At 42.4% G+C, this 13,985-nt stretch overlaps 1 protein-coding gene across 5 annotated transcripts in view; it reads right to left on the bottom strand.

Moving 5' to 3' along the window:
* Window positions 1-13,985, bottom strand: part of pde7a (phosphodiesterase 7A) — a 23,828-nt gene extending 9,843 nt beyond the window's left edge. For 2 of the 5 annotated variants that reach the window (XM_085172741.1, XM_085172742.1), the window contains exons 1-3: window positions 12,806-13,985; window positions 1,640-1,700; window positions 98-130 (exon numbers count right to left, since the gene is read on the bottom strand). In XM_085172741.1, coding sequence (XP_085028867.1) covers window positions 98-130; window positions 1,640-1,700; window positions 12,806-12,943 — 232 coding nt within the window. In that variant the 5' untranslated portion in view covers window positions 12,944-13,985. The remainder of the gene's footprint in view (window positions 1-97; window positions 131-1,639; window positions 1,701-12,805) is intronic. The other 3 variants (XM_085172743.1, XM_085172744.1, XM_085172745.1) reach the window with 2 other exon arrangements.

The following is a 13,985-nucleotide window of genomic DNA, read 5'->3' as shown; positions in this document are numbered from 1 at the left end:
ATAGCACTTAAAATTGTGTCACATGTGCATCAGTTTATCAACAACAACAAAAAAAGCAGTCACACCAGTGTGTTCCCACAACCACCTTGTTACTTACTTGCAAACAGCTGTTTGAATACTACACAAGCTCCTATCAAAATACCAAAAACTAAGAATTACTATTCACGGCATAGTGGCGCTAAACATTACTTTGAAAAGCTATTCATAAATGTTTCGTTTTGATTGCACAATATGAATTCTGCAAAGATAAACAAAAAACACCACAATTCATGCACTTTTGGCAGTCGTCATATGCCCATATGTATGCACATCTGTCACATCGGCAGATGCAAACACACGTGCTCGTGCCCAGAGCGCGTCTGTCTGCGCGAGTTTGCGTGATTAGTGCGTTTTGAGTGTCAAAGGGTCCACGTCTCCCCTATGGTGCATTAGTGCTGGAGCTCTGGGGTGAATGTAGGTCATGTCATTATAACTGATGAGGCAAAAGCTCTGAGTCCTGCTATTTGAAAGCACATCAGCATTAACTTGGCAGACTGAACCCAGGCCCAGGCCAGCACCCGTCTGCATTAGCGTGCCTCTCCTTACACTTAATTTAATCTGAAAATCTACACACACAGATGCTTTATGCCTGTGACATATGAGACTGCCATCATACTTAGCTAAGTAAAATGATTAAAAAGCTAAAGCTCCTTCACTCAGCTCAATGAAATGCTGTTATTATGACTAGATTAGGCAGCAGTCGACTCATGATCATGCCGGAAAGAAACAAAGTATGACAATAATATGTTGTTTTTGGTTTTTTTTCACATAAGTCAAGCAGTTAAAGAAAGCCACCACATATAGACGCTGAACTGCGTCTAATACTGATAGCTCCCTGCCCGCTCACTACATTTCATAGCAGCAATCTAAAATATCCAAGAAGAATACAGACAGGATAACACTTCAAGCAATTCTACTCTTCTTCTTTGCTGCTACCTCCCAGCCAACAAGTATGATATGAGGTGCCAAAAGTTCCATGCAAGACAGCATCCTTATTTAGTACACATACCTCAGGGGTATAACCAGGCTCTAATCGCACCATTATCCCCAGTAACCTTATTGATTACGGAGCTGAACTGGCTGCTTCCTAGATGCATTTGACTCCATCTGCCTGGCAGAGCTATGAACCTTCATCCTCACATCCATTTTCTAAACTGCTTATCCTCTTTAGGGTCACTGAGTGCAAATGGACATGCATGAATGCACGCATATGTACACAAAAAATAACCTCAGCCAAAGACGCTTTAGTTTATTTACAGTTAAAATAAAAACCCTATGCTCATCACATATCTGATTGAACTTTTAAGACTGAAGACTACCGATTCGCATGCACACACACACACACACACACACACACACACACACACACACACACACACACACACACACACACACACACTGAACCCTATCGTGACTTAAAGATTAAAAAAGGCCAGGGATTGAAAGGATTCTGGACATGCCCTTAAATGTGCATCTCAGTGCTTTTATTTTAACAATAAGAAATGGAGACGATCACAGAGAAGGTAAACCTTCCGAGGTCTCGAAGCAGTGTGACTGTGTCTCTACTGTGTGTATGTAGAAAGAGCAGGTTAACACTTACCTAGCATACGAATATACAGCGCTGTCTGGTCAGAGCTGTCGTAGGAGATGGCCCCTCGTCTCTGAGCAGGAGAAAAAAAAAGAAGAAACGAAAAGAAAACATCAGCTATTGTTCAACCGATACAGTGCAACACACTTACAAATACTGCCGAACAACAAAGAGGTCCCGCCTGTCCAAAACCACGTGTGAAGTATAACAGTCCCTGATCACCAATAAAGACCAGTGGTGCTCGAAACATCACTTCTTTTTATTGGTTCAATAAATAATTGTAAACCTGAGCCCTGCAGCTGTTTTCTTACTATAACAATCACAGTGCAACAACAGGCGCAGCCCAAAACACTTCTTCTGAAACAGAAACATGTGACTTATTATTATTTTTCTTTTTACATTTTAATGCATATGCAGGACTTGATAAGAGGAGGGTGGTGTAATGCTTCTGCTGCATGTTCTAATCTCCAGTGTGTACTCTGTACACTCTGGTGTTATACTGATAAACATGCTCTAGCACCGTGTCATCAGCCTGATTCGGCACTGCTATCAGTCATGTGAGAAACACATGTGCTATTTGGGGACACACACACAGACACCAATTTTTTTTTTTTGATGTGTGAGGTTCTTATGCAACTTAAAGATTTGCCTCATAGCATAGTTTGAAAATGCAGAAGTATTAAAAGTATAGATATATTTTCTAAAGTTATTTATTCTGATGTCAGCACATGAATGCTGACTATGGTGGAATTGACAGCTTGTACAGATGTGACGGACCAGCTAGCAACAAGTCAACTTATCAGCTTAATAGTCTAAACTCAGAGCTTCTGGCAGCTGCTTCATAAAAGACTTTTTTTTTTCTTCTTCTTCTTAAAAGCAGTTACAGGAAGTGTTTAGTGGCCATCTGCTAACTGTTTATTCAATAAAGTCTGAGCTAAATCTAGATTTGGACATTTAGACTTTGTATTCCATGTCAGAGTCGCCAAGGAAAAAGAAAATGATGAAAAACCTTTTCAATGCAAGACAAAAGCAGAGGGAGCATTATGCGTAAATAACATTAAACAACACTCAGTCCTTTCTAAATAGTACCCCTGTGTTAGGATTCGGTCTATGCCTTCAATAATCCAAAAAGCTCACTTTAAAGCAGTGGACTAAGACAGGCCACAACCAGACTTGCACTATGATGAATAAATCTTTAACGTGCATTGAACGACACCCATTCATTTACTTAACCGTCATTCAGTTCAGGATGGAGCCTATCCCAGCTGTCAACGAGCAAGCATTGTGATACACCCTGAACAGGTCGCCCGTCCATCACAAGAGGCAAACAACCAATCGCACCCACATTCACACCTACAGCCAGTTCAGAATCACAAGTTAACCAAACATGATTATCTTAGGACTGTGGGAGGAAGCAGGAGGACCCGGGGGAGATCCCACACAAACACAGATACCCCTCCCCATAAAAGAAAAAGCACATCAGGGAACTTTATTTATATTATTGTCCCTTGCACACAGAGAAGGTTTCGTGAAATTTACTGAAATGCAATTTAGTAGCAATTTCAAAAGCAAAATTAACTTCACTGCATGAAACTCTTCTGGAATATCACTTTTACTGCTTACTGTAACCCACGAACATGAAATACCACGTAATGCTGTAACTTCCTGAAATACTTCTCTCAGTCAACACTGGGTTCAGCATCACATCCAAACAAATCACAATACCATTTCCTGTAAAGTAATGCACTTGACGCATCATGTTTTAAAATATGTAAATACTTCCTCAATATGCAGCAAACGGCTTTGGTACACGGGCTGCAGATACATTTTTAATGCATTGGGAAAAAAAGAAAAGAAGAATAAACCAGAAAAGAAGAATAAACCAGGAAATAAACCATTTAGGTTATTCAGGTTTCGAGAGAGATGGTTATCTCAGACCTTTTGTGGAATTCCCAAATATTACATTCAATTTGAATAGTGCTTTTATTGACTATGGAAAGCAAATGAGTTGAAGAAACATTGAAAAATGTTCCAGCAAACCATGTTTACTTCCTTATCCATGCATCCATCCATTCATCTTAATTGCTTATACAGCTTAGGGTTGCAGGAGGTCAGCAGTCTATCCCAGGATACACTCTGGGCTGGGATAACAATCCATTAGAGGATAAAATTTTTACTTTTATTCTCTGCACAAAAACAAAATCCAGTCCTAACTAGTATTCCAGTGCATGAAGGCAGCTGCGACAATAGTGTTACTTGCACAGCAGTAGCTGTAGCAGGCACGACTGCCGTAACTACATATTTGCTCTGTTGACAGACAGCTGCCCAAGGCTACAGTGAGGTGCTGGCTCACCTCTCTGTGCACTTTACACATCCTGGCCCCCCTCCAGGTCAACTCTCACTCTCCCTAATGGGGCTACCCTTGTCTAGAGTTACCCCTTTCACAGAGATCCTGCATAACTGGAAGATTACCTCACTGATTGACTCGGTGCCAGACTTATGGCTCTCTACTAGGACAAACTGTTTTTTAAAAAGGAAGATGTTTTGGTCCACTGACAACCAACCTGTTCACTGTATACAACTCTAAAGAACAAAAGGGCCTTACTGGATCCATAACCCTCCAGGTTAACACAGGGCACCCTTCACTCAAAGCACTCTAATGAAAAGAGAGCATATTTTTATATAAAGGACAGTTATAATAAAAATAGATTTAAAAAGGCAAAACTAGGAATCTCTGTATTATGGTCCACAACTACAGAGTACAGCAATGGGCTTGATGAATGTGTCTAATCTGCGACCATTTAACGACGGCCGGCAGGTCACAGCAACAACAAACACATGCAAAAACACAAATGCTCTGGCTTGTACACTCATTACCTCATATAATTAGGATTACTGTGAATCTTTCACACACACACAGATATACACCTAACAATGTCTGTACTCTAAGCTCATGACAGCCACCAATCCAAAGCTAATATTTTACTGCCTAGCAAACAGCTTGACTCAGGGTGGGTAATGTGCAAAGCTGTATTTTAGTGTCAACAGGCCTCTGTGTTTACACATGGCGCAGTGTTTAGTGTGAGCATTATAGATTGTGGGTATGTTATGCATGGGGCTAGTGTGTGTGTGTGTGTGTGTGTGTGTGTGTGTGTGTGTGTGTGTGTGTGTGTGTGTGTGTGTGTGTGTGTGTAAGATGGGAGTTGGAATAGGCTGCAACACGTGTGGGAACTGTATAATGCTGGCTGTGGCTGAGTGGGTATGAAGAGTGACCAGCCCTGCTAACACAGCTAGCACCAACAAAACCTTTTGCCCGACGACACACACACACACACACACACACACACACACACACAGGTCCAGCAGCCAGTTGGCGCTTTCTGCCATGACCTCCCTTGTACAACAAGTTGGCGAGAGCTGCACTTTGTGTATGTCACATTCTCACTGTGAACAGAAGGGAAAGTCACATTTTACCCTTGAAATGGCCAGCCCACAACACACCCACACACAGACACACACACACACACACACCCCCTCACATACCCTTGACACGCCTTGCTGCACCAACACACAAAGCCAGACAACCATGGGCCTGTCATGGTCCAACAAGAAGTTAAGTCACTTTTTTAAGCTTTGCGCTTCTGGCATTTATGCTTCACAGCTGTGACTGAGATAAGAAGACAGATGCAAGATATCAACTGAAGAACTTGAGCTAAATGTCACATGCACACTTAATTTATTAAACTACTATTAGATTACTATGACCTGGATGACTGAGAACCTACACAGATTTATTAAAGTTTAAAGAACAGTGTTTATTCACTTTAATTAACCACAAAATTGAAATTACAGCATATAAAAAGACGTCCAGCACTGAGCTTCTTTTTGTTTTTAATTAGTAATTAAAGTTTTGTTTTATTTCTTACGGTAGTTTGAGGGTTTTTTTTTTTTAATTAGTTAAATGGGTCAACAACCTTTTTTTTTTTTTAAATCAAGGCTTTAGAGACTGAAAAAGCATTAGTGCACATTATGCAAACTATATGGTGCACACAAGAAAAACAAGATGTCTTGATTTTCTTGCACGTAACAATACAAGCCTTAGAGTGGCAGGTAGATACTAGTGAATGCCCTTTTTCATGTCATGACCAAAACTTGCTTGATTTGTTTCCCAATGACTTTAATACAGTTAAAGTTACTCCGAGCTGCTTCGAGCTGTCCTCCAAGAAACTGCAGCTGACTTCACTCTGGAGCAGTGCCAGTTTGCATTTGACCAACAGCCTCAGGGATGAAACAAGGCAGAGCCCAGATTAAAATTTCTTGCAAGTTTCTGTTCCCCTTTAGCATTCTCTTTAAACATTAGGTTAAAGCAAAACAGGGGCGTGATGGGTGAAACGTCACTCACTGGGCTGGAAAGCAATGAAGTCACCATCCAGCCATTTCTGGTGTGTTCAAGATAGTTTTACACAACACTTTTGTACTCTCTTCTGATCACCCCGAGCATTATAGCTACCAAAAAACAGTGATACGTGTGTACAGGATATGCTAATCTTGCCATCTAGATTTTCTAATAACTTGTAATAACTGCAAATGGAGTGAGTAAACACAGTGTGAAGTTGTTAGCTTTCCATAAGGAGGCAAAATGAGGACAGTTACAAGTCCAGATGGCATGTGAGTGAGCAAACATTTACGTTAACAAATCACCACACAAACAACAGGGCTGGCCACACCTTCAGTATATAGACATCTAGTTTAAAGACTAGCTGGAACATGTCAATCACAGAGCCCCTATGAAACAAAACAAATAATTATATTTTAACAGCAAAAAATGAACCCCCTTCTACCCAGTTCCCACTTGCTGTCAAAGAACCTGTAAATAATGACAGTTGCTCAGGTCCCCAGGCTACTCTTGCCCAAAAACACTGAAGAATGAGAACATGGAGAGTTACGCAAGTCTGCATGTCAAAAGGTAGATTTCATCAGCTGGTATCAGTATTTGGTATCAACATGCCTGGTTGTTACAAAAGTACATATCACTTCGATCACTGGTCACTTCGTTAGGTTCACCTGCTCAACTACTCAGTAACATAAGTATCTCTTTAGCCAATCACATGGCAGCTACACAATGCAATCAGGAATGCAGACATGGTTAAGATGACCTGGTGAAGTTCAAACTGAGAATCAGAATGAGGAAAAAGGTGATATGAGTTTTTTCATAAACTGCTGAATTACTGGGAATTTGGTGTAAACAACATGTAAGCATGGATGCGTCCCAGCTGACGTCAATGGTCCAAGCTGGTGGTGATGCTCTATAACGGTGTGGGGATATTTTCTTGGCACATGTTGGGCCTCAACTGAGAATTGTTTTTGCTGATCGTGTCCATCCCGTTATGACCACAGCGTAGTGTTCTCGAACATGACAACAGGTTCACAACAGCCTCCACTGTCACCTGATCTCAATCAGATAGAGCACCTTTGGCATGTGGTGGAATGGGACATTCTCATCATAGATGTGCAGCCAACAAATCTACAAGCAACTATGACGCTTCATGTCAATATGAACCAAAATCTCTGAGGAATGTTTCCAGCGCCTCGCTGTATCAATGTGTCAAGCCAGCTTTAAAGGCAAGAAGGGGCCCAGCCCAGTACTAGCGAGATGTAACTAATAAAGCGTCAGATGAGTATATATATAGAGAGATATGTACCAGTTAAAAAACTAAGCAAAACCAAAGAGAAAATAAAGGAAAAACAAACTCTACAATGCCTTTTGTAGAATAATTTTCGGTAACTTTTAGATCAATTTATCATTTTTTATACCAAAGGGATTGTTATCTTCACTCCATTCCATCAAAACACTAACTGAGGGAATATTTTTCGGAAGAATCATCCCTCCAGTGACTAAAGAGACTTGGGACATCTTAGCAAAGATGCACCGAAGCCGTTCTTGAGGCACATGTGAGCCTAACATCTTACTAACACGCATGTTGGTTTTTCCCTTTAATTTGCACCAAATCTTCTGAATTATACACTTTATTAAAACTTAAATGAGTAACAATGACTCATTCTGAAGGTTTTTTCAACTTACTTCAACATAGCTTTAAAAATTTAACAAAACTTCTATTGCTTTCAGTGCCTTTAAATGAGTTGCAGTCTGTTGGTTTTTGATTGTGGCAGTCTGAGAACAAGCTAGCTTTAGTTCTGTTTGGCGTTTTAACCACTAGGCCTAACAGCGCAACCATTGTTCTCCCTGCAATTCCATCTAAGCTCGTTTACATACAGCTCTGTTTCTTATCTTGGCTTAGCGCCACTGCCTTGGGGCACAACACTCAGGTTTCTGAGGTCAGGACCTAATGTGAAAACTCCTCACTATGTGGCTGACCCCCAGGGCTTCACTGTTTGTCATTTTCTCACCCGTATAGTTAAACAGACACTAAAAATATGAGAAAACATGCAGTATGATTAATGCATGCAGAATTAACCCAAAACACTCATTTCAAAACACTCAGAAATTCAAAATCATTGCTCAAAAAGCACTTTCACCAGAGCACCGTGAAAGAGCAGATACAGATGTCTGATGCTCTTTCAATGGCACAATCGAATGCAACATTCTCACACTTCCTGATTTGAAACACAGGCCTAAAACCAGCTTTTACTAGGTTATAAAGATCTTAGAATTTGACTTTAACTGAGGACCTGCCTATTCCAGTAAGCAAGTCAGCTGGGGCCAAGCAAATGAGGAAGCCAGCAGTATTCCAATAAACTGACATATCAAAAAACAAAGCAGTGCACACATAAACCCTATACACACACACACACACATCCAAACCCCACACACACATATGTAAATGCTCGAGATAAAAAGCAGGTGGACGGGTTTTTCATAAACCAAAAGCTTCCTTCTGACTTATGGCCTCTTGCAGTGCTCTGCTGTGTGGGACGCCAAATTCCAGAAACTGAGTGCTAGCCTATAAACACAAGCAGATCTGGAGTGTGTGTGCGTGTGTGTATAATATATATTTTAGCCACTACATACACTAAAACCCTGGATAGAGTCTACCTGCTGGAAGAGTGTTTTATGAGTACTGTGTCCACTGTGACGCACTCCAGCTGCAGTTAGTTTTTGCGAGACGGCCGCTGCTTTGGAGGAGAGGCCTGGGGTGAATTGGCCTGATATCTTGGCCAGTAAATGATGACGAGTGTAGCAGTGAGCAGTGTTACAAGGCGGCATGCCTGTCAAGCAGTCATATATCCACAATCAGTGATTTTTTATTGTTATTTCACTTTTAACAAGTCGCCAAGTGTGTCATAAATTCTTTTTTTTTTTTTTTTTCTTTACACCGAGTGCTTAAAAGGGCCTTATATACACACACATACTGTAAGCAGTGCTCTATAAAATAAGTAGAGATAGCAGGTGGGGGATGGGAGACTTGTGCTTCATATTCTCACAGGCCGTCTACGCTGCACAGGAATTTCATTCATCTCAAACATCATCCCCAGGCTCTAATTGCCTCTCGGGGCCAACTTCATGCCCCATCCCTCCTTAGAGCCTTCTGAGGAAAACAAACAAAACCCAGGTCACCAACCAGCGCGATCTGTCTGAGGTTTGAAACCAGTAGCACTGAGAAATAGACTCCCTTCCTGTATAGGCTCATACGTCAATAAAACCACAGTAAATAAGAATAAAAATCAAGCAGCGCTGATGTTGTGGCTGTCGATGTGCGTAGCCACACTCTCGTGGCCGACAGCACTCGACGCTGCAGCACAAAAACAGATCAGTCACGTGATAAGAGGGGGCCCCTTGCAGAGACAGGGAGGCAAATAGAAAGGGTGAGGAGTGTGTATGGTCGAATGAAGACAGGGTGCAATATTTGGCTCCTCTTTATTAATCAGCGGGTTAATAAACACCTGCAATCCCCCGCCTTCTTATCGGCAAACAGCACAGTGCATTCCAGCTCAACTGTGTGAATTCAGCGTGAAAAGTTTTGGCGGCGCAGGGGTTAAATGTTTTTGTGAAAGGTTGTGAAACGCCAGGCTCAGAGTCTGAACGGCTCCTTCAGCATTCTTACCACATCCTGAAACGACGTCAATCTGATGGCACTGCACAGGAGAAAAAAAAAAAAAAAAAAAAAAAACCCTTATCGGTTCAGTTAAAATCAACAAAGTAACTCCCACAAAAAAAAAAAAAAAAAAAAAAAGCACGGCACTGTATTCCCTTATCGACGTCTCCACAGAAACACCCACAGCAGCGATGAAACAAGCAGTGCCATCCTCCACCCTTATGCACGGGCTTCTCATCATCATCATCATCTCCTCTTGTGTGTAAACATCTCAAATGAGGAGCCAATCTCGGGTCAGCAGCCACTACAGCACTGATGATATCGCTCACTGTGATATGACGAACTGATAGCAGATCAGTTCTTCCAGTCTAAAGCTGCGTTCCTCCCTTTATCACCAAAAATCATCGGACTGCTCAGGCTTCATCAATAGTCCGTATTTGTTTATTGACCCCCTTTTATCTCTGCGGGATCTTTCTTTCTGAAAGTTTAAAGCTTTATCGCAACCGCGTGACCGTGCGTTACTGGCAGCAGCTCATGACAGAAAAACAAAAAGACGAGAAACTCTCGTTCCCACCCTGTGCATCATCTCTTAATATGAGATGTATGTAATAACACAAGTAACATACTGTCAAGCTGTGTGCAAATGCATTTGTGCTTTGTAGTTCAGATGAGAACCACATGACTCTTTGCAGCATCCTCCTCTTGGTCCTTTCATTTTGCATCAACCTAATCTGACTTATTCGTGTCTTTGGTTCTCTTTTTTTCCAAGAGAAACCAATGCGACGCCATATTCCAGGAAAATTCTAATTCATCTTTCACCTCACTTTTGGGATTTGATCAACTTACAACACCCATTGTGCTAAAGACAATGGAGGCATTGTAATGGATAAATGGGCCCCATTTATTTAATGCCGTTGCTGTTTTCAACGCCTCTTCAACGGCATATTTACACCCAATCATAACAATTCCACAGTCACAGAGTGACATATTCTTCAGAGACTCCGACCCTACTCTTTCGTCCACTGTTTACGAGAGGAAATGTCTTCATCGGCGAGGGAAGGGGAGGGGTGCATCGGAGAAAGAGAAAGAAAGAGAGGGAGCTTGCGAGCGAGCGGAACAAGATAGCCAGAGAAAAGAAAAGGGACTGAGACTTCGACCATCTGTGAGCCTGGCAGCACGCCAAACCACTGCCCACAGAGCTGAGGCCCATGCCTAACTGCCTCTTTCTGCAATGGTAGTCCAGCCCCGCTTCCACAAACAACAGGCCTGTGGAACCACACACAAAAACACAGCAGCCACCAAGGACAAATGCACCCTTATGGTCATAAATAGGGCCCAAAAAACAATATTTGTAGAAGTGTAATTGCTTGGTGACAAAGACTGAGTGACACTGCCGTATGCAAGCATGTTCACCCAATTCTGCCGATGTTCACAAAGGATAAAGACAAATGACTACAACGTAGGCTGGTCTCAATGTTGTCTGCAGTGTTTGTAAGCCTTTTCCAGTCCAACAATTTAAAAAAAAATCAGTTTTGTTTCATGGGAAATGATTTTAACACTAAACAGTGCACTTTTTATGACAAAGAAGCAAAGGCTGTGAAGGCAGACCGGCCGAACTGAGAGATCAACGTGAGCAGGAGACAGAACGGCTTCACGGACTCGGTTTGTATATGTAAAAGGAACAATGCAGCATTATACTTATATTGATTTCCTTATAAGGATTTAGGATTTCCCCCAAGGAACCCTCCTTTGGACTATGGTCCAGAAACCACCATTGTGCAAGGACAGTTTGAGGCTGTTGGATTGGTTTTAAGAAAAGCCTCCTGACTGACTCAGAGAGAGATGTTTGCACAGTGTGTTCAGAGAGTGTTATTGAGTGACCACATGGTCCAGCCAACTTATCCAAGATTGCATGATATTGGTCACCAAAGGACAAACACTAATGACCCAGTGAGAAAAAAAAAAAAGACTGCTGACAACAGGCCTATGAATCGGTCTTTGAAGGGGCTGCCTGTGAGGATGGATGTAGGCTCAAAGCAGAGACACACATGGGTGGATATGTGGAGCAGGGTCCTGTACAAAGAACTAATGGATGGCCCATTGAAGAGGACGCTCACGTAGTCATAGACAGTTGCTTAATGCTCAGTTAATGGGCTGAGAGGTGCCGTGCAACACCGTGGGAGTTTCTGTTCACGAGCAACTAGCAGGATGTGACCCCAACGGCACGAGAATACACCCCGCTGCTACTTTTGTCAAGAAACACATGAATCAATAGTAACGATGCTTCCCTTTTTAAAAGGAGCAACACCGTGGAGAAGGGACTTCACTGACTGGCGACATGACGTGCAGCTTTTTGTTGTGAGCTGGCATCGCAGGCACATGCGTTGATTTAACTAGTGCGCTGGACAAAGGCCAAAGAGATGGTACCATTACCTCAGACACATGCTCAAATGTGGTTCAGCGATTGGCTAATGTATTCAAAATGCACTGTGCTGCCTGCCAGTGTCTGTGTGTACATGGCAGTCAAGCAGAACATGACCCCCGCCGCCCTACACATACACACATAGGCTGTTTTGAGAAGCAAGAGAAATAAACAAAGGCAGGCTCACCAGAGGGACATTTTCAAGAATTCAACACTCTGAGAAAGTAGGAAGTTCAAGCATGACTCAATGATTTAAGCTCTCCTCCCAGCATGTTAACATAAATAACTGTGTGGCACGTTCCCTCTGACAAAGCCCAGGAGTGAGCCAGTACACCTCAGCATCATGGTGCTGAGGAAAGCTACAAAGTTTAAGCTGAAGAGGCCTTTATCAGGGGGAAACATACACAAATGTAAAGTTGGCTTTGGGTGATGACTTGCTGTGTGTCTTAGGCTCTTGAAGATAAGAATATACAGTATGCCTCAAATGGAGAGCTCTTGCAGTGTGTGTGTGTGAGATGGGGCCTAAATATCCAGCAACCACCTGCAAGATTCCTGTGGATTATTTATATGGTTTCTGAAAATGATGTGGGTTTTAAGACGCATGTGCCCCCCCCCCCCCCAAAAAAAAATAAAAGAAAAGAAAATAAAAGAAAAGAATCGAGCCCATTGTGATCAGATGATAGGAAATGATACGTGTTTTACCTGTGACAGCTGTCTTGGATCAGGAGCCCCGAAGAGAGAAGAGCTGGAGCTGAAACTAATGGCTCCCCTTCGGCTGAGGACATGCTTGGGAACCGGCCTGTCTAGAGGCAAAACCGGCAGCTGATAACATACTTCCATTGAATAGTCAGGGCTGAATCCGGATCAAAAATATAGAAAAAAATGAAATATTTAATGGGGAAAAAAGACAGCAGATGCAATGCGGAAAAAAGCAGATGAGTGATTAACTAGAAAATCTGCCGGGGCAAGAAATAAAAGAAAAAGAAAAAAAATCTTTCACTATTGTGGAAACGATCTGATATCGAACTGCAAAGTATTTCTGTTCATCATGAGCGACTTAAAACTTGTGCAGATCGCCTTCATTGATGCTGCGTCTCATCTACCTCCAGTTTTACCCCCTTTGGTGTCATTCTGTCAGATTTAAAAAATAATGATAACAGTAATAAATCATGCTGCTGTTGCATTTGCCTCTTTCCTTCTCATTTTACTCAAATCCGGGCCCACGGACGACGAGACCTTCTTGCCATTTTCTGGGTCTTTATGAAATTGCTTCCTCATTTTCAAAGCAGAAAAAAACGTCCGCTCGCTCGGCTTTCGTGGCGCTCGCAGATCCGCATATCACGTATCCCGGCGTGTAAACAAAAGGCACGACCACTTCCAAAAAATGTCATCAACATATCATGTTGTATGCTACGCCGGCGGACGAAGTGAGGCAGCTCCAGGATGTGAGAGCTCGTCGGTCGTTGGCCCGGAGGACGAGGAGGAGGAGGAGGAGGAAGGGGGGAGGCTTTCTCTCATTCACACTTTAAACCGCCGGCGAGATTTTATCAACACGTAGGGCTTCTCCGTCTTTTTATCTGGAGCTGCATGATGAAGGAGCAGTTGTCTAAATTCGCCGCTGACCGTAAAGCACGAAGTGTCTGGCTCAGAGAGGGGAACCCCGATGCTCATTTCACTCACTGCGACTCCGCTGGGTGTAAAGGAAACGTAGCGACGCGCACCGCAAATCTGGAAACCCTCTCAAAAAATAATAATAATAAAAAACAAAAAAAAATTAATACCCTACGCGGCGTTTTTTTTCACTACGACTACCTACCTATCGTCCTACACATTAGCCTACTTTACGCTTTAAGAGCGCACACCACCTGCCAGAGATGGTGCT

Source organism: Neolamprologus multifasciatus, chromosome 9 (genome assembly GCF_963576455.1).
Source record: "Neolamprologus multifasciatus chromosome 9, fNeoMul1.2, whole genome shotgun sequence".
NCBI lineage: Eukaryota > Metazoa > Chordata > Actinopteri > Cichliformes > Cichlidae > Neolamprologus > Neolamprologus multifasciatus.
This window is presented reverse-complemented; position numbering and strand designations above follow the sequence as displayed.